Genomic DNA, 23,977 nt, shown 5'->3' on the forward strand with positions numbered 1-23,977 from the left:
CTCCGGGAGCTTCCTCCTGGGCTGCGGGTGAGGGCTGGCTCTACAATGCCGCAGCTCCACTCTAGCGCCCAGGGGCTCCGCACCCCGAACCCCCCACAGGATGGGTTCCCTGATCCGAAGCTGCCCAAATCTGGGCCCTGCAGGGTCGGCTCTCCCCCCCTTGAGCTCCCGCCTGTGGGGTGCGGGAAAGGGCGGGGGGCGGGGGGAGGAGCGGGGGCGGAGAAGGGAGCAGGGTCGGAGGTGACAGGTGACGGGTGGGGAGGGCAGGGTCCGCGGCGGGAGCGCGCGGCCGCTGGGGGCGCCGCGGAGCAGCGGGCGGTGGGGTGTTGACGCTCTCCTGGGAAACGCACCCGCCACCCTGGTCCACCCGAGCGGAGGCGGTGGGGCCACAGGGAGGAACCGCGCCCACAGCGCCTCCACCCCGCCGCGAGCGAATTTGGGTCTCGCGCGCCTTTTCCTTCCCCGAGCGCTGGACACAACCTCCGAGCACAGGCGAGTGTGAGTGTGTGTGCCTATGTATGTTTGCACCATATGCATGTGTGTGTGCGTGTGTGAGTGTGTGCCTGGGTGTACACGTGTGTGCGCGTGCGTGAGTGCGTGTCTGTGGGTGTCAGAGAGCATTTATTGGGTGGGGGACTTGTCTGCAGGCACTTGGGGGGCAAGGAGAGAAAGGGCTGTGAGTAGTTAGTTCTTCAGGTAAGGTTTGGGAAAGGGACAGATGCATGGCGAGTCTGGACCCCAAACCGACCTCAGAACTGACCCCTGGCCTGGGCCAAATTGCTCTCCACCCAAGAGCCAGGAAGAGCCCCTCACCACCCCAGCACCTGGCCCCCACCCCACATTGCTCAGGTGTGAGAGGTGGGCAGGGGTGTGGAGTCTCAGTCCTGAGATGTCTGGGGGACGCCTGTGTGAACTGGATTGATTGGGGAGAGGGTATCCGCCTTCCCAGGGGGCACTATGCTGGGGGAGGCAGGAGGTGAAGCGAGGACTTGGGGTCCCTGACCCCTCAGGCCACCCGACTCCTCCCCACGTGGGTGTTCAGGGGTCAGGTATCCCTAGGTGGTAGATTGCTGAGCAGAGTCCCGGTCCCTCTGCAGAGGGGGAAGCTGAGGCCCAGAGGCAAGTAGCTGGCCGGGAGCCTGGCCGGGCGCCCTGGTGCAGCCCCCAGCCCCGCGGAGACCGCCTGCAGAGCAAGCACCACCTTGCTCTCACTCAGTGGGCAGGCGCAGAGCGGACCCTGAGGTCTCAGTGAGGAGGGGCGGGGCTGTCGGGCTGACAACCGCCTTTGCAGTAACCACGCCCCCCATGCAGGTGCCCCTGAGGACCGGACATGGACCCATCGGGGGCAAGGGCGTGATGTCGGCCCAGGAGCTTGTGGCCAGCCTCTGCCGCGAGGGGGACCAGCACCTGGCCCTGGGGGAGCCCCCGCTGGCCACCGCCTTCTACCTGGCCGCCTTCAGCTGCCACGCCCCCTCTGCCGTGCGGAGCGTCCGAGCTGCCCTGGCCGCCGCTCGGGGGGCACCCGTGCTGGCCACCCTGGAGGCCTGGTGCCGCGGTGACAGTCAGATCCCGGCCATCCACTGGGACGGCATGGCGGTGGTCTCCCTGACCGGGACCCTGGCCTCTGCCTTCCTGGCCACCCTCTGCCCGGACCACCCTGCCGCGGTCCTGCACTCCTTGGCCGGCCTGCTGGCGCACGGGCACCACCGGGAAGTCGTGCGGCGGTGTGGCGCCCTGCTAGACGCTCACACCCAGCAAAGCCTGGAGCTGCGGCTGACCCGCGCCCTAGCCTGGGTCCTGTCCGGGACGCAGGTGGACGCTGGCCTGGCCGACTACGTCCAGGCCTTCACCTCCAGCGCCGACAGGACTGTGGCGTTTGTCCGCACCCACCAGCAGCCTTACCTCCCCGTGCTTGTCAGCAGCCTGCAGGACCACATCTCACGGAGCCAGCAGGCTGGGGACAGCAGCTCCCAGCAGGAGACCGACCCCCATAGACTCCTGGCAGCCCTGGACCCCGAAGGCACCTGGAGCAATGCCCTGTCACCTGAAGCTCTGCTCCGCGGCGGCAGGTATGAGGACTGCCGGGCGGCATGTAGCCGGGCCCTTGAGTCTGACCCGACGGGCAGCAGACCCCAAGGTAGGAGTGCCAATCACATCTCCCTAAGGGTCATTCCTTCACAGCATGGTTAAGTACTCATTATGGTGGGTGCGGGGCTTGTGCTGGGGCCAGGACACCACAGTGACAAGATGGACAGGACCCTGCCCTTACAAATGGAGCACCCAAGAAAAGAAGCAAACAAAACACGTGCTTTGGGAAATGGAACGTGCAACGTACTCCTTTAGCCAGGTGGTCAGGGAAGGCTTCTTGGAGGTGTCGTCTGAGCTGATGCCAGGCAGCAGAAGCAGAATGTGCCAGGCCCCTAAGGGAGAAAGAACTTGGGGTGGCCATGCCACTGAATGGAGCTGCGGTGGCTGACAGAAGGGAGGGGACAGAGGGAGACAGAAGGCCCTGCTGGCCTTGAAAGGACTTTGGATTGTCCTCAGAGCAGCAAGAAGCCATGGCGAGTTTTAAACTATGAAGTGAGGTCCTCTGGGTTGCATGTACAAAGTTTCCTCTGGCTGCTGTGTGCAGAATGTGCTGTGGGAGCCGGGAGGCTAGAAGGCAAGAGATTGCGGATGCTCAGATCAAACAGGTTGGAGAGAGACGATGGTTCTGAGACATCACTGAATGAGAAATGATAAGATTGTGCTTGGTATTAGTGGTGGAGAGAGGGGTGTGGAGAAAGGTCAAGAATGATTTTAAGAATTCACCTTCAGCAATTGGATTGCAGTGGGTAGGGGAGGAGCAGACAAGAAAGGGGGTGGCAGGGGTTTTACGCACACCCCGTTTGAGATAGTGCTCCTGAGGCTCCTTTGTCGGTCTTCCTTCTGTGGGGACTAGGCAGTGGGGTGGGTGTCAGGAGCCACACTGCCACCAGCACGAGCAGTCTGAGCTGCCCCCCAACTGCGTGGCCTCTCTGTGGGGTTTTCCCCGAGGGGATGGTGGCTGCACCCACTTCTGAGGGTTGCTGGGCAGATTCAGTGAAAACGAGTATCAAAATCCTTAAAATGGTGTCGCCACTAAGTGCTCAAAAAGATGTCCCTGAGCCAATCAAGTTCACATGTCACTAGGCAGCCAAACACATGAGCCTTGCGATGGGAGGGGGCTTGGTTTGAAGAAGTGGTTTTGGATGTGTCCACACAAAGAAGGGATTTAAAGTCAAGGACCCAGTTAGGGAGCGAGCAGGGAGGAGGGAGTGGGGCAGCCGGACACCCACAGGTGGGGAACGGCACGTTACTGGCCACCACTGAACACTAACGGTGAACCGCATTTTAAGGGTTTAATACACATTTTCATTCAATTCGCTCAGCCCCCGTTGGTGATAGGTGCAACCACACCCCCAGTGCCCAAGGGCACGGCCGGGGCTCCCGGAGTGTTTATGGTAGGCTGAAATTTGACCCCCGGGGTGCTCCTAATCACCCACCATACTGCCCCCCAAAATAAGACCCAGCAAAGAGGACAGGAGGACAAGAAGAAGGAGGGAACTGAGAGGCCTGCAGGGTGATGGTGAGGGCCAGACACGGAGGGCGTTTGCAGGATGAAGAGGGGTGCACTGCACTGACAGCTGCTGCTGTGACGTCCATGAAGAGAGGACAGAAAGCATCTGCTAAGGGTGCTGCGGGAAGGGGTGGTGACCCGTGTGGGAGGGGGCCAGACAGAGAGAACTGAAAAGTGAGCGGGTGAATTTGTTTCTAGAAATATGCTAGATCAGATACCCTGAAATCCTCCCACTGTAAAAGGTATAAAAATGTTCAACAGAGTCACAAAGAATCTTATGAGAAACTAGGGGACCCTCCATGCCCAAAGCACAAACATGCAGTGGCTGGTGAGCAGTGGCCAATGGCACACAGGCTGAGGACATTCCGCAACTCCCAAGGTAGAGGGGGTCTTCCACTTTAATGACCAGTAGAGACCCTGCAGAAATTCAGAACCTCCAAATGGCTACAGCCTCAGGGGACAAGTGTGCTAGAAAACCATTGCTTCTCCCCATTCCCACCCGCCTCAGGAAGCTTGGCTCTGTCCAACCTTGGCTCTGAACTGGACAAGAGCATCTTCCCTAAGAATCACTGTGTCAATTAAGCCTAAGTCATCTATGTCACAGGGAGTCACCTTATCACCACCAGCAGCACAGCGTGGCTTATGATGTAAACAAATAAATTTCCTATCACAAACTTTTTATAAATGTAGTTCCCATAACAAATGTATTCTAATCTCAAAGTTATTTATCAAAAGTCCCTGGAAACACTGAGCAACCCTTCTATAATTTGGAAAGTACTCTTTTTAGTAACTAGACACACAGGGACACTCAATGTATGAGGACAAGATACAGAATCAGATAGCTTTAACTCAAACCTCCCAATGTGTAAACATCCACGTGCCATGGTTCCCTGAGCACTTATCCTCCCAAAGCACCCAGGGCAACCATTTCCCGCGCATTCAAAGTTTTTCATTAAGAACTATGCAGAAAGATAATATCTATCAAAAACTCACCAAATATATCATACTTGGTGGTAACATTTTAGAAGTCTTCCATTTAAAGTAAAAAACGAGGTGGCTGCCCACTTTCCCAGTTATCCATCATTGTACCAGAGATCCTAGCCAATGCAATACAATAAGAAGGGGGAAAAACATGTAAGACTAGAAGGGAAGAAACAAAGTTATCACTATTCCAGAGAATATGATTAGTTATGTAGAAATCCCCCCCCAAAAAAAAAAACCCAAAAATGTATTAAACATAGGAACAGAATTTAACAGGATATACAAAAAGCATTTGTATTTAAAGACACCAGCAACAAATAGAAACTTTATGTTTTAAAAATATACTACTTACTATCGCATCAGAAAATAATTTATTTCAGAGTCATATGACTTTAAGGAGAAAATTGTAAAACTTTATTAAAAGATAATAAAGAACACCTATACAAGCAGAGACATGCAATGTCGATTGTTAGAAAGTTTTGATAATATGACAGAACAGCAAAAGACCGATAAGAGACAAGACAAGGAAGAAGGAGAAGAGGAGAAGGAGGAGGAGGGAGAGGAAAGGAGAAGACGGAGAAGAAGGTGGTGGTGGTGGTGGTGTAAAGATTTGCTCTCCCAGTTAATACAAGACTATAGTAACAAATACAGAAGGTTCCTGAGCTAAGGGGTAGATAGAAAGATGAAGAAAACAAATTAGGCCAGAAACAGACCCACATGTATCTGGAACTTAATACACAAGAGTGAGCATAGGGAAGAAGGGGAGCACTACCAGTAGGTGGTGCTGGTTATCTACTTCAAACCAGGCAAAAAACTAAAATCCGAGGGGATTATGTCAATCGCTGAGTTGTACCGTTTCTGAAAGAAAGTATAAGAGGATCTCATTAAGACTTCTGTGACCAGCTGGGCTTCTTAAGGTACCAAAAGTGGAAAGAATAAAGGATAATTTGATACCTTTGACTAAATTAAAAATTTTAAACTTCTGTTTTGCCCATAACCATAGAAAATGAAAGGACAACCCACAACAGAGAGAGAATGTTTGCAAAATATACAATGAGAAAAAATTAGTGCCCAGAGTATTTGAATAATTCCTACATATCAATAATGAAAAAAAAATGCGGTACTAGAATTGGCAAAAGCATTTCCCAAAAGAGAAAATACAGATGGCTAGAAACATGTAGAAAATGTCCAACATCACGGTAATGATACAAATGTGAATTAAAACGAGATACCCACCAGATTGTGGGAGGCAAAAGTATTTTTAAATAAATGAGCCTCGTTAGTAATCAGGAAAATTAAAATTAAAATAACAATGGATAGCATTTCATATCCCCCAGATTGCCAAAATTTTTAAGTCTAACAATAGAAGAGTCTGGCTTCCAGTAATGGTGAATTAGTTTGACTAGACTATGTGTTCCACAGATAACAATAAAATTTAGACAAAATATAAAATGCAACCATTTGAAGGTACTGAACAGTGAGCAAATGAAGTGAAGGCAGAAACTGGAAGTGGAAAGATGAGGATTGTGCAGGATGAGACTGCGTGCTTGCAGCTTTTTGCGTAAAGAAACTCCTCAGTCCAGGTTTTATCCACGTGAAACAGAAAGCTGCAGTTTTACTGGTTTCGGATGTCATAGGACAGAGTTCAAGGCTGGACAGAAAAAAGTGGCTGGAAGACTAGGAGGGAAGTCCTACAAAGGAGGAAGCCACAGAGGGGGTAAGACCCAAAATCTGTGTATTAAATCTATTCAGATCCTCAGCTGATCCCCAAACTACACATACGTGGGAGAGACTGGGTGGCTTGAAAAAGCAGCCATTAGAAGGTCCAAGAACTAACTGGCGATTTCAACTGCTGCCCACCAAAGAGACAAAATATGGAGTTTGATTCTATCCAATTTAACTGCCTATTAAAATAAAAGTATGTTTTCTTCAGAGGAACTTAACTGAATCCAGAGTATCTACAAAGCATCAGCCAGATTCCTAGTACACAATAAAGAGTGACTAGACATGCAAAGAGACAGGAAAATAAACTGTGAGCCACGGTCAACAGAAAAAGGAGTCAATAGAAACTGACCTTGGGATACTCCAGGTGCTGAAATTAGCGTTCAAAAGACTTTAAAGGAACCCTTAGAAATATACTCAGGACTAGAGGAAAATATGCTCATAATGAATGAATAGATCTGCAATCTCAGGGAATAAATAGAAACCACTAAAAATGAAAATTCTAGAATTGGAAATCTGAAATGAAAAATTCATATTGGAAACAGCAGGAGAAGCAGTGAACTTCAAGACAGAAGAGAAATTATCCAATGTGAAGAACAGAAGGAAAATGTACCGAGTCTGAGTGCCTTGTGGGACAATCCCTAGAAGTCTAACATGTGGAAGTGGGGTCTCAGAAGCAGAGCAGAGAACACACTTCCACATGTAAAGAAATAACTGCCCCCCCCCCAGATCCCAGGGGCTCCATGAACTACTGCACAAATTGGGGATAGAGTTGTGTTGTTAGGACCAAGTAACTGACGGGAAAGGCTCAAAGTTTCTTTTACTTTGGCCACCAGGACTGGACAGGGTGACCCTGCTGCTGGCTGCTTTGTTGGTTGGTTGACCTCAGGGTACAAGATGCTGTTTGTACTTGGCTCTGGGCTGTAATGTGACACTTACCCACAATGGCAGCAGGGCAGGGTGCGGCAGTTTTGCTTCCATGCAGAAGTGAAGGTGCTTTGCCATCTCCTGTTTCAATGCAAAAGGTTATTATTGCCGTGGCAACTGCATTAGGTTATAAGGAAAAGCTCCTTGAGAATTCTGAAGGGCTGTGCAAAACGTACTAAAGTGGAGGTTCAGAGATGTGGGATCGAGACTCATTGGGGCTCGGAGAGTATCCTTTCCCCACCAACACTTTCTAAACCTGTAATCTAGGGGGGAGGCCCATGACCTGGAGCTCCTGCCAGCACTGAGTTTCCTGGGATTCCCTCAATAGTGTGTGCCTGCCGGGGGCCCAGTGGGGATGGGGCGGCTCAGCTTTCTTCACCAATCAGAAGCCCGAGATCAACTGGGCACGTTTAAGGTGTTCAGACACAAAGTGTGCGGCTGGTGGAGGTGACGCTCAGTGCTGTGAAACCTCCCTGAGTAATGCCACCCACCAGACCCTGTTACAGTCACTGGACATGCATTGATACATTTAATCCTCACAGCCCTGTGAGTGCAGACCAGGTCATCCCATTCCAAAGCAAAAGAGGAAACTGAGGCACAGAAGACTAGTAAGTGGCCCGCGTCCCCCACTCCGTAAGCGGCATTGGGCACGTCATGCCCTCTTTCCTGGACCTGACAGGGGAGAGCTCTGTTTCAGAGAAGGGAAGTGTCGAGTCCCAACGGAGCCCAAAGAAGGCAAGAGACAAACATGCTGCAGTGACAACCAGCCCCTACCGAGGTGGCAGGGTCAGACCTCAGCTCCACCCTAGGGCTGATCACAGGAGAGGGAACTCAACCCTGAAGTCCATGTCCTGGGATGGAGGGAGACTCCCCGAGCGGTGCTCCAGAGGGTCCGAAGCACTGGACAGTTGGGGCGCTGGGGGTGGCCCGCGGGTAGGACTGGCCCGACAGGCAGGACCAACCCTCTGTTCTCTCTGTTCTCTCCCCCAGGTGAGCGTCTGGCCGCCCTGCTGGTCACCCGCGCGGCCGCAGCCTTCTTCCTGGACAGCGGGCTCCAGGACCTGCTTGGGGACCTGCACCAGGCCTTCCGCGAAAGCCCCTCAGGGGCGCGAAGGCGATTCGAGGCTCTCCTCTCGGCCGAGGACCGGGAGCGGGTGCGGGTGCAGGCGCAGGAGGCCGCGGACGTGGGTTTTGCCCACTTCCAGGAGGCGGTACGGAGCCGCCCCGAGCTTCGGGAGGACTCGGGCCGCGAGCTGCTGGCCCCGGTGACCCGGGCGCTCCGAGTTCTGCTGCGCGTGGCCCCGGCCCGGGAGCGCCGGGCTCTGGGCGCGCGCCTGGCCGAGTGCCTGCTGTTGGCCGGGAAGGCGGCGGGCGCGCGGGCGCTGTGTGAGCGCCTGCTGCGGCCCTCGCCCCCCGGGGACCACGCCAACGACCGCGCTCCCCTGTTGGTGCTGCGCGGCTTCTGCGCGCTGCACGTGGGCGACGCGCTGCGCGCCCGGGAGGACTTCCAGGCGGTGGTGGAGCAGGGGCCGCCGCACCCGAGCGGCTGTGTGCGGGCGCTCTGCGGGCGCGGGCTGCTGCGGGTGCTGGCGGGCAGCGCGTTTCTGGGCGCGCTGGACTATGTCACCGCCTGCCGCCTGCGGCCCGACGAGGCTCTGCTCGTCGCCAAGGCCTACGTGCCCTGGAACCAGCGCGGGCTGCTGCTGACGGTGCTGCGGGAGGAGGCCCGCAGGATGTTACAGCCGAAGCGGGACCCGGGACCCACGGGCGCGCAGGGCCGCCGGAGTAAGGCCGCGGAGACGGACAGCGCTGCCGCGCGGGAGGGGTAAGAACTAGCCCTGCGCTCGCCGGGGCTGCGCCGTTCTGGGCTCCTGCCAGGAGCCAGGCTGTGTTTCTTCCAGTCTTACAGACGCAAACCGAGGCAGGGAGCAGCTGGGTGGTTTCCCTAAATCATGGGTGGCAGATTTAGGGCCGGGGCCCAGACCTCAGTCCCCGACAGCGAGACTTTAAAGGACCGACTTGCAGAAAATTAGAAACTCAAACACAGAAATGAAAAAATGAAACCCATCATCCCACCGTTAGCAACCCTTTCTAGTTGGTTCTCTTTGCGCACATAAAATACAGTTCACAACCTGAATTGTGCTGTGTATGCAATTTACATCCCCCCTTTTTCACTCAGGAGATGATGAGACTCCTTTGCAGCGAGACGTGTTTCCCCGCAACCTGAGAGCAGCGTCAGCCAGAGCTGCTCTTAGTTATAAGCACCCCGGAGACGTCCCATAGGATGGAGTCAGAGGAGGCGTCCCGGGTCGGGGAGCACGCCCCCTGTCAGGTCCACGACTTTGGCTGCTCCCCACGTGGCCCCACACCCAGCCCTGAGGTTCCTTTACAAACTCCTTGCCAATTCAGTGGCGAGTCTGCACCTGCTCTCATTTGCGCTCCTCTGATTGCCCAGAGGTGGCAAAGCTCAATCCCTGAGCTGGGGGCTAAGTGGGGGGGCATGTGCGATGTCACCACACACACACACTTCCTCTGTCCCCTGGTTGCTTGCTTTGCATTGCTTTGATTTGCTGGTGAGGAGGAACTTTCACGTGTGTGGTTGGGGCCGCTCGTATTTGTTCTCTCTAGGAATTGGCCCCTTCTCCCAGTGGGAGTGCATTCCCATTCCCAGGGCACCAGCAGCCTAACAAGCGTCCCTGTTCCCGCGCTCTGCCTCCAACAGGCCTCTGAAGCCCATATTGTTATCCTGGTTTTGCAGAAAAGGGAACTAAGGCAGGGCTGGCTCAGGGTGGGCACACAGCCTGATTCCCCACCTGTAAGATGCCTGCCCCACAGGGTGGTAGCAGATAGAAAGGGGGTGAGGGCCGAGGGTCCTTCCATAGCACCCAGGTCTGTGCAGTCCAGCAGGAAGGGAGCTGCCTGGGCCAGGCACACGGACAGGACTTGCCTGTGTCTGGCCGACCTGGGCAGGTGGAAGTGCTAGGGAGGGCCCGGCACTCCCCTGCGCTCTCTCTGCAGGGACGCCCAAGGTGTGTACCAGCTGGCCACGCTCCTGATGGAGCTGGACGCGGAGGATGAGGCTCCGCGCCTCCTGGTGGCAGACGCCCTGTACCGCATGGGCCGCCTGGACGAGGCCCACAAGATGCTCCTGGTGGCCCCGCCCCGGAGGCCCCAGGCGGCCCCTGTGCTGGTGCGGCTGGCCCTGCTGCAACTTCGAAGGGGCTTCTTCTACGACGCCAACCAGGTGAGGGCAGCGGGCCACAGCAGGGCAGGTGGAAATGGGGCCCCCGCTCTGCACAGGGCACCGAGCCTCGTGACGCCCCACTCTGCTCCCACACCTGGATGTTGAAGCAGGCACAGCCTGTCCCAGCCCCAGCTCTGCCACTTCTGGCAAGTCCCTCACTTCTCAGGCTGCTCATCTGGGCCTGGTCTTGCCAGTTGTCATAGGAATGAGCTGGAGCAGGTGCCCCAGGGCCCAGCAGGCCCCCAGCAGGCCCCCAGCAGGTAGTAGGCGCTCTGGATTTGCTTTTGTTATGTTATGAAGAAAAGGGGCCAAGAGTCAGGTATAAGCCGAGCTTCATCCTAAATCTCCCATATAAACTCGGCTTGGGTTTACCCTGCACTGGGAAGAGGGCATGGCAGAGGGGCCCCCAGGCCCTCAGGCCCTGCTTGCCTTGGGCTGCTCCAACATTCCTCTGCTCCCAGGAAAAGCAGAACTTCGCCTTCCTCAGGCGTTATGAGGCTTCCTGTTGGAACAGGGTCAGAACGTGGCATCCCAGGGGGAGATGTGGGGCTGTCTCCTGTCAGAGTCCTCCTTCCCCCTGGCCTGGTTTGGGTGCCTGGTCTCCCCGCACTGGGCCTTACAGGTGGGAGGGAAGGGTGCTTTGGGACCTGTGTCCTCAGTGAGCGGCCAGCAGGAGCATCATGGGATCTCTTTGGAGTGGAGCCCCTCTGAGTGCCAGGGTCATGTCCATTCTGGGGTTCGCTCCACCCAGAGTGGGCACTGGTCCCAGGGCATTTGCTCAGCACCTTTTGAAGGACTCCCGATGCCCTCTGTCACTTTATGATTTGAAAGGCCCCTTTCCTCGCACTTCTCATTTGTACCTGCTGGATTTCCACCTCCACGTCACAGAGATGGAAGCAAGGCTCAGGGACACTAAGGCGCCAATGCCCAGGCCACGAAGTAGTAAGGAGCTGGCCAGAGGGGCGCTCACACCTCCTGGACCCCAGTCTTCCCTGTGCTCCACACTGGGGACACGCAGTTCCTGAGCACCCTCTTCGTGAGCCACATCCAATAAACCACGCCCCTATGAGCTGTGCCCTGCAAAGAACATGGGAGTGGACTGGGCTGGAAGTAAAGCACGGGGAGAAACTGGTGACTTTCCTGCCCCTGCAGCTGGTGAAGAAGGTGGTCCAGTCCGGGGATACGGCCTGTCTCCAGCCCACCCTGGATGTCTTCCGCAACGAGGACCGGCAGCTGCTGCGGTGCCACTGTCATACTCGGGCCCTGGCCATCCTGCGGGCGCGGCAAGGCGGGGCCGAGGGCGAGGCCCACACCAGGGAAGCCATCTCCTACCTCTCCCTGGCCATCTTTGCTGCAGGTAGGAGCTGCCCACCCACCCACAGGGCTCCCATCTTGTGACAGGTACACGGGGTCATGGGGCGCCTCAGCCATGCTAGGGATGGGGAGCAGGGTATCCGGGCTGACACTCAGGTTGAGGGCTCTCGGGTGTGTGCACACCCAGGGAACATCCATTGGGTGGACAGGGCATGGACCACTCACTGAGGGCATCTTGCACCCAAGCCCTGGTGCAAGCTTAAAGCATGCTAAAGCCTGGGAGAGGGGCTGGATATGCTGGGACCTGAGCTAGGCCTTCCCCACACCCTGGGCCCTGAGGGTGGGAGGGACAGCTGAGGCCCTTCACCCAGCTCAGCTCCTCTCCTTCCAACCGGGGGAAGTGAGGGCCCAGCTCCCAAGCCCTTCCCGGCAAAAGTGAGGGCGTCTCGCTATTGCGTGTATGTGTGTGCCTGGCCTCCCCCTCACCCAGCCAACCCGCTCGCCCCACCCTGGGTGCCAGGCAGAGGCCTGGCCAGAGCCTTGCAAAGTGACTAGAAGGGACATTCCCAGGTATGCATGGCAAGTTCCTGGGGGACGTGGGATTCAAAGTATGGACTTCGGATCGTAAGGCTGATGGACTCCTGGCTCTGCACTTACTGGGCACCCCCTCTCTCGCTCTTCTCCAAGTGGGGTGACAGAGACAGCGTGTGGGGTGGGCAGTGAGGATTAAGGGGGCTAGTTCTCAGACAGCTGGGTCAGTGCCTGGCGCAGAGTTTGCACCCCGCACACGTTAGTGGGGAAAGGGACATGCCCCAAAGTCCTGCAGAGCCCAAAGCATGGTTCTCTGTGTCCATCACTGGACACACGCCTGGAAGGAGCATGGTGGTGGCAACCTCTTTGGGGAGAGGCCTCCTGTGCCCAGAATTCGGAGGGTTCCTCCCTGCACTCCCAGTACCTTCATGCTTGCGGCCCTTCCATGCCCAGCCCTGACTTCCTCCTCCCAGCCCCTCGCTTCAGATGCAGCTGCAGTGCCGCCTCCTTCTGGAAGCCCTCTCTGACTGTCTACCAGGCCTTCCAGGTGCCACCCCTCCTGGTCAGGCTGCCCGTGCCCCAAATCAACCTGGGCTGCCTCCCTTGTATCTTGGTGCCCAGGGGTTTGTGAGCTCCCTGAGCTGACCCCAGATCCTGGGCACCCTCTGGTTCTCGCCACCACCTGGCACCAGGAAGGGCACAGTAAATGCTGGATGAAGACAGAGGCACTGTGCCCACCTGTCCCATCCGTGGTCAGCAAATGGTCCTGACGCCATACACCTCTTCCTCCAGGGAGTCAGGCAAGTGAGTCCCTGCTCACGCGTGCCCGCTGCTACGGGCTCCTGGGCCAGAAAAAGACTGCCATGTTTGACTTCAACTCTGTGCTGCGGGCCGAGCCGGGGAACGTACAGGCGCTGTGTGGTCGGGCACTGCTGCGGCTGGCCCTGGACCAGCAGGAGGTACCAGCCCCACCCTCTCGACCTGGAACAGGGCAGGTGGGCTGCGGGCGCTTTGGGGCAGGTGCTGCCTTCCTTCTCACCCCCCGAGGACAAAGGGGGCAGGGGCAGAAGCAGGCCGTCTTGACTATGAGACGCCCATCAAAACCCCTGGAGCTCATGGGAAGCTTTTTGTCACATCCCTGGCTTTGGGGGGTCCTTTCCTTTCCTCTGAAGAGCGTCCGTGCCTTCCAGTCTTGGTCAGCTTGGATGGATGTGAAAACCCTCAGAGCTGCCAGGGGCGCCCTGGCTTAACATAGTGAGAGCCCGGCTGCCATTTTGGGTGCTTCCCTGAGCTGCCTGCACAGGGCCTGTAGATTCAGATGGTCGCCGTGCAGGGGCAGGGTAGGTGCTTATCCCAGAGAAGACGTGCCCAGAGGCAGCCACAGCTGAATGGCACTGGACAAGGGCACTTCTCAGCCAAGAGCAATGTCACTGACTGAAATTGGCTGTCTGCCTGATGCTTCGCTGGGTAAAAGAGCAGCCCAGAGGCAACCTGCCTGCCAGGTTCCTTAATTTGCTTAAGGTTGGAGTCCTAGGAGGCAAGATAAACAATGCAAGCTGCCACTGACATAACAGCTCCTTGAGATGGTGCTTGCTCCAAGCCAGCAGGGTGTGCATGTTTCCCCAAGGGCGTTGAGAGCCTGATGTCTGTCCCGGTCTGGGTGCATTTGGGGTTGGGAGCCCAGCCCTCCCTGCATGCCTCTCCCTGTGCTGGGCAAGCATCTGTGGCTCACAGGGACAAGCCCACAAAACAGACAAGGGATTCGGCCAGGAGGGCCCCTGCTGCAGGGGGTCCTTGGAAACCCGGCCCTGGGTGCTCTCAACCTGCCAGCAGCTCCTCAGAAATGTCTCCCCTCCCACTCTGTGCAGGGCAACAGGACACGTGGCAGGGAAAGCCAGCCTGGATGTCGAGAGTCAGGATGTGGGAGTGAGGGTGGGAGCAAGGCCTGCCCCAACCCCTTCAAGCCCGGGACCTTTCTGCTCCTGGTCAGTGTTGCCAGACACTCAGCCTGGTGTCTGGCCTGTGATGTACATGGCAGCTGGGATTCCAACAAGTCAGCACAGAATTGGGCTTTTTCCCTGCAAAGGTGACCAGCCAATCAGGGGTTACCAGTGGCCAGCACTACAGACAGGATGGGCCCAGGCCCTGGAGTGGGAAGGTCGGAGAGGCCCATCCTTCCAGCGGCCCACCTCAGGGCTCTGTGTCTTCAAGACCGGCATCCCCACACACCTGCTCCAGGAGAACTCAGACCTGGACTTGAGACACATCTGGGCATGTCTAGGAGGGAATAACTGGTATTGGCCTGCTGGAAACAAAATAGCTGGATAAAATATGTGACAGCTGTCTTCAGGTCTTAGACAGCAGGCAGTGGGAGCTATGACCCCCAAGAGAAGGGCAACCACATGAGGTGAGCCCCATGCGAGCCCCACACTAACCTGCCTTTCTGCTTGGGAGCCTTTCCTGCCGCCACTGCACAAGGAGGTGGACTTGCTGAGCTGAGGCGGCAGAGACTGGAGTTCCAGGCTGCTGCGGTGGCTGAAATTGCAAGGACAGACAAAGGACAAGAGGGGACTGCTCAGAGGAGGGACGTCCTCATGGAATTCCCAGTGGATCCTTGTCTGAGGGCTGGGCTGCATGTGAGGGCAAGACACAGGAGACAGCAGAGCTCACCTGTGCTGGGGCTGACAGCTGAATGGCGACCCCAGGGTCAGGCAGGGCTGGAGACTCAGCCAGAGCAGAGACCTTTCTGAACACATTGGGCAGTCAGTGGAGACCACGCTCTAAGTCAAGTAAAGGCCAGACCCTAAACTAAAGCTCATCCCTAGGACTAAGTTCAAAACGGAAATGGACCTGCCCCCACAAGGAACAAAACCAAGTCTAGGAGGACCAAAACGATCCCCCAGTGATCTAACTGCCCACCAGAACAAATCCCAACACCCTTTACCGGGCAGCAATGTAATCCAGACTGTCTACAACATACCATCCACAAAGTCCAGCACAACTCAAACTGCAAGACACACGGAGAACCAGGAAAATGTGACCAATAGTCAGGAAAATAAGTACTCCATACACACAGACCTCGAGGTGGCTCAGATATTGGACTTAGAAAAAGGCATTAAAGCAGCGATTATAAGCATGCAGAGGACTTAAAGGAAAAACTTGTTATAATGAGTGAACAGATGGGGAATCCTAGCAGAGAAATGGAAACTGTAAAGAAGAATCAAATGGAAATTCTGGAACTGAAAGGTATACTATCTAAAATTTGAAATGTACTGATGGACTAAACAGCTGATTGGAAACTGACAAAGAAAGGGTCAGTGAAATTAAGGATGGACCAATATAAATTACCCGGTCTGAAGGGCAGAGGTGGGGAAAGGGATTTTTTTTTTTTAATGGGAGCTTCAGTGGACTCTGGGACAACTCCAAGCCGTCCAGCATATGTATAATTGGAGTCCCCGAGGAGAAAGAATGGGAGATATACGTATATAACCAACACGTGCCCAGCTGTGGTTCTCTTCATGTTCATCATCTTGGGGGTTGCTGTGCTTCTTGGGAAACTCGCCACCATTATTTCTTCACCTACATGTGTACTGATATGTGATGACCATGAAGAGAGCCACACTAGGCACAGCTTGGTCAGATTTCTGAAAACTGAAGGTAAAGAGAACATCGCAAAGGCAGCTGGCGGGAAAGAGAAATGTCACATGCAGCATAGCAGAACTGACTTGGCTTGTCACGGAAGCCACGGAAGCCAGAAAACTGGGATGGCGTAGTATCTTTAAAGCACTAAAAGAAAAAAGAATTGCCCAGAATTCTCTGTCCAGTTAAAATCCCTTTCAAAAATAAGAGTGAAATCAAAGATGTTTTCAGAAAAATGAAAGCTGAGGAAACTCATCGCCAGCAGACGAGATGAGAAAGTGGATGAGGTTGAAAAGAATTGACACCTGACGGAAATTCTCTGCTGGAAGAAATAAGGAGCGTATTTAAATCCAAAATAATACTTTTATTCCTTGTCTGAATTTCTTTGAACGAAGCTATCTACATCAGAAAGGATGAGGGTGAGTGAGATGTACTGTGTGGTTCTTACATCCTCCATGAAGCAGTGCTTTATTCAGTCTGCATGCCCTGTGGTAAGTTAAAAGTACATGCAGTAACTTATAGGGCAACTGTTAAAAAAATATTAAAAAGAGGCAGAGTTAAAAGATTAATGGAGGGATTAAAAGAAAATACTAAAAATACTCAGTTGATCCAAAAGAAGGTAGAAAGGGAGAAACAAAGGCACACACACACACACAAAACGACAACGAGAAAAACAAGAATGAACCTGAGGATGACTCCATGGTTCCCGCCTGCTGGCCAGGTCCCAGGTTGGGTACAAGTGACTCACTGACCGGCAAGGCTGTCTTGTGCTTCCCCAGCGGAGTCAGGGCCTCGGGACCCCTCCCAGCCTCCTGTCCCCGAGCTGCCGGGCTGTCCCACCCACGTGCTCGCTGCCCTGCAGGTGCTCAAGCCCTTCTGTGCCATAGCGGGGTCTTTATCAGTGCCAACCTGGTTCCAGACCATCTGTCCCTCCCAGAGTTCTGATACATGTGCCACAGTGTCCCCCTCCTCTGCCCTGTATCGCTCACCAGATGGGCGCTCATTTTGGCTGACCAACCCCCCCCCATTTGTGGAAGGACAGGCACTGGGCTATCTACCCTTCCTGGTGTTGCCAATGCCCAGACACTGGGGAACAAACACTTGACAAATATCTAGCTGAGACGACTTCTGCCATCCACCCTGCCCTGCCCCTTACAGGAGGCCGTGGACGACATCTTCTCAGCTCTGAAGCTCGACTCACACGCTGCGGTCCCTGAGATTCGCTCTCTGAAGCCAGAGGCCCAGGCCCTCATCACACAGGGTCTGTCCTCCCGCTGCCGGGCCCTCCTGAGCCAGCTGCCAGACCCCAGGGCCACCCTCAGCGATGGCGACTTCCAGGGCCTCCTTGCTGTGGGGGAGGCGCTGATCCAAATCGATGCCCGGCAGCTAAGCTGGCACATCCTCCTGGCAGATGTGCTCATTGCCATGGGTATGTATGAGCGTGGGCAGAGTGGTGTGTGTCCCGGCTCCTCTCACCCCTGGAGTCTCCTCTGTAAAATGAGAGAATGAGGCCCTGGACTCAGGCTTCTAAGGTCCCTTCCATCCCGAATCCCGGTTCCTGGGACCTGGTCCCTGGTGTGTACGTGTCTCTAGCTCTCGGTCACCTACATTACTTTGCCTGTAGGGAGGCGAAACGAAGGAGTGATTTCAGGCTTCAGACAAGGCTCCAACGTCCAGGCCGCCTCAGTAACTTGTTTATTCAGCAGATATTGATCAAGACTCAGGCCCTTCCAGCAGGATTGTCTTACTCTCACATGTGCCACAATGTCAGCCTTTCCTGCAAAACCCTGACCACGTTTCAGCACTAACTTGAAAGGGGCGAACTCTGTGCGGCCCGCATTTCCCTGGCCTGTCATCCTCACCTCCAAGCCTGTGAGGTGTGCCCACCTTCAGGGGGACCGGGGGTCTCTCCCACCCCATGCTGCCCTGCTCACAGATGCCGGGGGAAAGCAGACCTTTGTGGTAACTACAGTGAGGGGCTCAGATGGCGCTGCCCAGCCTGAGGAGTCACAGACTCGAGTGACCAACCCAGGTGGGGGTACTGGTAGCAGGAGAGTCCATGTGACAGGCATGGTGTCACCATGTCCCTCTGCTCCAGGCTCTTCCTCCCAGGGCTGAGCCCTCCATCAGCCTGCTGCTCCCCAAGCCAACACAGAGTAAGAAGAGTTGCTGCAGGCGAATCCCACATCACTGCCCCCAGCCCCAGCCCCACCCTGACTCTTCCTTCCTGAATCCCTGATAGGCAGCTATGAGGAGGCTGGCGCCCACCTGCAAAAAATCCTGCACCCCACACCACTGTCAGAGGCAGCCCAGGCCCGGCGGGGCCTGCTCAGGCTCAAGAAAGGAGATGTGCCAGCCGCGGCACGGGACCTGCAGTGCCTGGCAGAGACGGATACCAGGGACCTCAGCTTCCTGCTGCGTCCCCTGGAGTCCTCGGAGCGGCAGAGCCTTGCCCAGGTGTGCACAGCACCCCTCGGAGCCCCACTCCAGCCCCCCCAACCCCAGCACCCAGTGCTTGGGGCAGCTCTGCACTCCCTGTGTGCTGATTCCACTCGGGTGTGGAATGGGTGGGGGTGCAAGCAGGAGGCACCCAGGTCTGGCCATCTCAAGTCCTGACAACCCCAGTGACCTCCAGCTTCTTTGCATGCGACAAATAAGCCTCAGCTGACTTGGGAGGGGGAGAAGGAGGAAACCCCCTCCTCAGAGCCAGGCCAAGCCGTCCAGGAGCACCTGGCCCTCACAGGAAGCCCACCCAAGCCCAGGTCAGGACAGGAGAGGCATGTCCCTCCCTGTGAGAGCACGAGTGGGAGGTGGGTTCCTGCAGGTGGTGAGCTGAGGGGCCCTGAAGGAATGGGCTGGGTTGCTGCCTCTTTGGCTGGCTGATACTTCCTCCCACTGTTTATTTGACAAGAATGTATGAACACCTGCCACCAGGTACTGCGTGGGGCCCCAGCCCCGCCCTGTAGCCCTGGAATCTCAGGGAAGACAGTGGGGGGTTCGCTTCCGCAAGTGTGTCAGGAAGACCCTAGAACAGAGCAGTGGGTAGTGAGTGGCCCTGGAGGTGAGACCCTGATGGTGACAGGCCAAGGCAACAACAGCTCAGAATGTTCAAGAAAGGGGCTGACATGGTTCCGCTGACGTGAAGAGGGTTGCAGTGGGGGGAGGTTCCTGGCCCAAGCTGTAACAGAAGCCAATCTGACAGGAGCATGTGGGGCCGGGGACCGGGGCGGGCGCAGGGCAGGCTGTCCTGGATTCTGGGCTGACCACCTTGCCCCCTTCACTGGCTGGAGGCAGGACCCTCCAGGTGGCTAGGAGGGCAGGGCTGGGGAACTGAAGCTGCAGTGGACTCCCCCTGCCTTGGCTGAATTTAGCCTTTTGAGGGGAGGAAGGTGAAGGGACCACCAGCAGGGGCGGGAGCCTAGGGGGCTGAGGTCAGGGAGCCTCGGACTGGAACCCAGTGCTGCCCGGGCAACTCTCACCTCCCGATGCTGCCTTTCGCCCACGGCTCTAGTGGGCTGTATCACCAGGGAAAGACATCACATAGGTGCTTCAGCGAGGGGAGTTAATAGAGGACCCGCCTCGCGGGCGTTAGGGACAGAAAGAGCAAAGAGCAACTGGGAATGCAGAGGGAACAGCTGCCCCGGGGCTGAGGGAGCCAACCAGTGAGACGCTGGCATCAGTACCAGGAGCTCAGGAGGGGCCGCAGAGCCCGGGGATCCCAGAGGAGTGGCCTGCCGGGGTCTTGGGCACAGAAGGGGGGTGACTCAAGCACAGAAGGGGCGGGGTGGGGGGGTCTCGAGCACAGAGGGGGCGGGGCGGGGGGTCTCGAGCACAGAGGGGGCGGGGGGGGGTCTCGAGCACAGAAGGGGCGGGGGGGGGGTCTCGAGCACAGAAGGGGGGGGTCTCGAGCACAGAAGGGGCGGGGTGGGGGGGTCTCGAGCACAGAAGGGGCGGGGCGGGGGGTCTCGAGCACAGAGGGGGCGGGGCGGGGGGTCTCGAGCACAGAAGGGGCGGGGGGGGGTCTCGAGCACAGAAGGGGGGTGACTCGAGCACAGAAGGGGCGGGGTGGGGGGGTCTCGAGCACAGAGGGGGCGGGGCGGGGGGTCTCGAGCACAGAGGGGGCGGGGCGGGGGGTCTCGAGCACAGAAGGGGCGGGGGCGTCTCGAGCACAGAAGGGGCGGGGGGGGGTCTCGAGCACAGAAGGGGCGGGGTGGGGGGGTCTCGAGCACAGAAGGGGCGGGGCGGGGGGTCTCGAGCACAGAGGGGGCGGGGGGGGGGTCTCGAGCACAGAAGGGGCGGGGGGGGTCTCGAGCACAGAAGGGGCGGGGTGGGGGGGTCTCGAGCACAGAAGGGGCGGGGCGGGGGGTCTCGAGCACAGAGGGGGCGGGGCGGGGGGTCTCGAGCACAGAAGGGGCGGGGGGGGGTCTCGAGCACAGAAGGGGGGTGACTCGAGCACAGAAGGGGCGGGGTGGGGGGGTCTCGAGCACAGAGGGGGCGGGGCGGGGGGTCTCGAGCACAGAGGGGGCGGGGCGGGGGGTCTCGAGCACAGAAGGGGCGGGGGCGTCTCGAGCACAGAAGGGGCGGGGGGGGTCTCGAGCACAGAACGGGGGGGTCTCCAGCACAGAAGGGGCTGCGCCCCGCCGCCTGAAGGCAGGTTTCGGCTTCCGGGACAATAGGCGCGACGCGCGGCCGTTGCCCGGCAACGCGGGCCCCCACGGAAGGGAACCGGAAGTGGTCCGTCCCCGCATCCGGCGGCCTCTCCCCTGAACCGGGATCCCGCGGAGCCGGTCGGGAGGGCGCTGCGTCTGCGAGGCGGTTCAGCACAGAGAGGTCGAGCCGCTGGTCAGTGTCACACAGCAGGAAGCGAGATGGGCTCCGCCCGGGCCCCGGCGCCCGCTGTCCCCGTGCGCTGTCCGCCTGGTGCGAGAAGAGAACCGCGAACCCCGGGAGGCAACCCCAACAGCAAGGCCGCGAGCACTGGCACTGACCCTGGCCGCGCCTCCGTCCACCTGCCAGCGCACATGCCTGCATCCCAGCCCGGCCTTTGCACCCCCAGACAGCGTCCCTGCTGAGTGCTGGGGTGCCCTGTGCCTAAGTCACATGGCGGGGACGGGTCATTGGTACAAGCCGCTGGCTGCGGAGAAAAGAGGGAGGGACAGTGGGCCTTATCCTTCAGTGGGAGGCACAGTGGGACCTTGGGAAGAGGAGCCATGTGAGGCCAGTGGCCTTAGCCGCAGGTGGTTGGAGAGGGGTGGTTTAGAGGGTGGGCTTTAGCTACACTCAGAAAAGGACGGTGAGCCTGAGGGGCAATCGGGGAGCCCTAGCACCCGGGGTCGTGCTGGCAGATGCTGGAGCAAAATGCTGTGGGCACAGGGTGAAGGGAGCAGCAGGACCGTATTTTCTCCCCAACTCTGACGCTCTGTGGGAAGATAGTGAGAAACCCACCAGTGCTCAGAAGGCCCCTCCTGACCTTGGACTCAAGGACCAGGCTGGCAGAGACGGCTTTGCTACTTTTCCCCAGGATGGGGCAACCTTGGGAGGGCAGACAGGGTAGGAGGTCGGCCAGGACAGTGGCCCATCAGAAGGACCTGTGGAGAGGTGACTGCAGAGAGTAGCAGAAGGAGTAGGTCACCCAAGTGAGAAGAGCAGTAGGGCTGTGAAAAGGGGGAGGACCAGGGAGGTGAGGAGGGGAGCCTAGCAGGCTGGAGAGCTTCAGGGTGGTGGGATTGCAGGGAGGGGCTGCAGTGTTCTGGACTGAGCCACACTCCCTGTCTCCCTTCTGCAGACAGCAGCCCAGGAAGCCAGCACCCTCCTGAACTCAGGGCAGCCCTGCCAGGCACTGGGCTACTGCTCACTGGCCGTCCTGGCTAGTGGTGGCAGGACCCGTCACCTGCGCCTGAGGGTCACCTGCCTGACCGAGCTGCAGGAGTTTGGCCGGGCACTTGGGGACCTGGACCGCGTGCTCCGGGAGGATACAGGGGATTGTGACGTCCGGATGAGGGCTGAGGACTTGTGCTCCAGGGGCCGCCTGCTCCTAAGCCTGGGGGACGAGGCCAGGGCTGCACGGTCCTTCGCACAGGCCCTCAAGTTGTCACCCACCCCAGCCCAGAGCAGCCTGTGGGAGCGGCCAGGCCGGGGCCCCACCACCTGTGTGTTCCTGTGTCATGGGCAGCGCTGCCTGGAGGAGCAGCGCTACACAGAGGCCTGGACGGCTGCAGAGAGCGGCCTCCTCGTGGACCCCGAGCACAGCGGCCTGAAGAGGCTGAAGGCAAGAATCCGGAGGGAGGCAACCTCAGGCTGCCGGCTCCACTGAGCCCACCCTCCCCAGGCCGTCACAGGGCCACCCTGTCATTCTCATCCGATATCCAGACCCTGGAGTGCACCCTGCCCTCAAATCAGGGAGGTGCTCACCCCACGCTCCCAGCCTTCCTAGCCCTGGGGGGGGGGGTCAGTGTTGAACAAGCAGCCTGGGAGAACAGAGAACATCCCGCAGGCCTGGAATGTGACTGGTCCGGGAGGCTCAGAGCCCCTTGCTGCAAGAAGCAGCCTCAGTTCTTGGCCCCTGGGTTTGGACCTGCAGGTTGGACAGGATGAATGCAGGGCCCCCAGGTGGCCCTGGGGAAATGGTACCGCCCAGGAAGCCCTTCCCTGTGAGTTGGCCTTTGACACCAGGCTCCTGCAGCCCTGGAAGGCTCTGAGCCCCCCAAGGACCGAACTCCTCAGCCAGGCCACCCAGCTGAGACCCATGCTTTCATCAAGTTCTCCTGGGGAGCCCAGTTCCCAAGCCCACCACCCACGGCCTTGGGGACCATGCCAAACAGAGAAAGTGATTGCTTTCTCTTTCTACCTGGAAACCCTGTGAAGTAACCTCGTCCCGTTTGCGAAGCTGAGGCTGGAAAGTTCCAGCGATTCGTACAGCCCACAGTCAAGTTGGTGGGCTGTCGAGGAACCGTACCCGGCTCCCAGCTTGGGGCGGGTTCCTCTGCAGAAGACAACCTGGGACCCTCCAGAGGGACTCGCCCTCCCCAGCTCCCCAGGCAAAGTCTATCCTGCCCCGTGCCCTCCCCTCCAGCCCCAGCCTGCCTCAGGGAACTGTCCCACATCCACAGTCTGCAGGTACATGTGACAGCTGACGGTTACCCCAACATCACACCATGGCACTCAAATGGACAAAACTAGCAGGCCCCGGACGGCCTCTGTAACAAAATGCTAAGGTGGGACAGACTGGTGGGAATCGAACTCTTATCCGAGAAGAGAGCTGCCCCTGCTTTTCACAAAGGCACCACATACTAGGTTTCTGAGAAAATAGTCACGATATGGCATAGGCTGCCTCTCCAATCTCAACAATTAAAGCTAGAAGTTAATTTTTAAAAATTCCCTGCACGTGAAACAAGTCTTGTGTCCAAAGGGAATCAAATCTGGCATTGCAGAATGTCTGACAAATGCGCATAGTAACAAAAACAGTTGGGAGCACACATGCCTAGCTACAGCAGTGCCGGGGTTGGCTCAGGCCCCGAGAGTTCCCCTTATTCTGGCACACAAATGACAGCAGAAGGCAGGAATCTGTAAGGATAAAGCAGGAATGAGTCAATTCGGAATAGAAAAATGGAAGCACTACTAGATCCAAAATATGATTATTCAAAAATACGATAAAATAGATGAGCCAATCGCAGACAAGAAAGAAGGAAAAAGCACAGAGATGTTTGTGTCATCCTAGCCTGTTGACAGTGACTGTCTCGGCTAGGAATGCCTGGGGCCCTTCCCTGGGCCCCACAGACATGTCCCCTTTTGGAGCTAGTGTTGCAGTTAGTGTGATGTCAGGACACACCAGCAAAAGCCATCAGGGAACTTGGAAGAACAAGATTTATTACTCACAGGTCCTGGAGGGTGCGCAGCTCCCCTGGGCCACACAGCAAGGTCAAGGGTAGAGAAAGTGTGTGGGCCTGGGGCTCTCCCTTGATGAGGGTCCTCGAGTGGAGTGTTGGGTTTTGTGGGGTCCTTCATTATTGTCTAAGCTGGAG

General features: G+C 57.2%; 1 protein-coding gene across 1 annotated transcript; it reads left to right on the forward strand.

Annotated features, from left to right (window-relative positions):
• Positions 1–388: 388 nt before the first annotated feature.
• TTC34 (tetratricopeptide repeat domain 34) lies at positions 389–23,631 on the forward strand. The gene is made up of 9 exons (XM_081055825.1): positions 389–492; positions 1,312–2,137; positions 8,219–9,053; positions 10,247–10,472; positions 11,625–11,829; positions 13,110–13,276; positions 17,115–17,385; positions 18,199–18,413; positions 21,742–23,631. Exons 2-9 carry the CDS (start codon positions 1,357–1,359, stop codon positions 22,267–22,269), a joined length of 3,228 nt encoding a protein of 1,075 aa, XP_080911951.1. The 5' UTR covers positions 389–492; positions 1,312–1,356; the 3' UTR covers positions 22,270–23,631.
• Positions 23,632–23,977: the final 346 nt, after the last annotated feature.

This window comes from Rhinolophus hipposideros (genome assembly GCF_964194185.1).
Source record: "Rhinolophus hipposideros genome assembly, chromosome: 8".
In the NCBI taxonomy this organism is placed as follows: Eukaryota; Metazoa; Chordata; class Mammalia; order Chiroptera; family Rhinolophidae; genus Rhinolophus; species Rhinolophus hipposideros.

Excerpts from the sequence above, each read along its gene's own strand:
- TTC34 (XM_081055825.1), top strand. The coding sequence starts at position 1,357 with ATGTCGGCCCAGGAGCTTGTGGCCAGCCTCTGCCGCGAGGGGGACCAG. Across the intron at positions 2,138-8,218 it reads GACGGGCAGCAGACCCCAAG|GTGAGCGTCTGGCCGCCCTG; the intron begins GTAGGAGTGCCA and ends TCTCTCCCCCAG. Across the intron at positions 9,054-10,246 it reads AGCGCTGCCGCGCGGGAGGG|GGACGCCCAAGGTGTGTACC; the intron begins GTAAGAACTAGC and ends CTCTCTCTGCAG.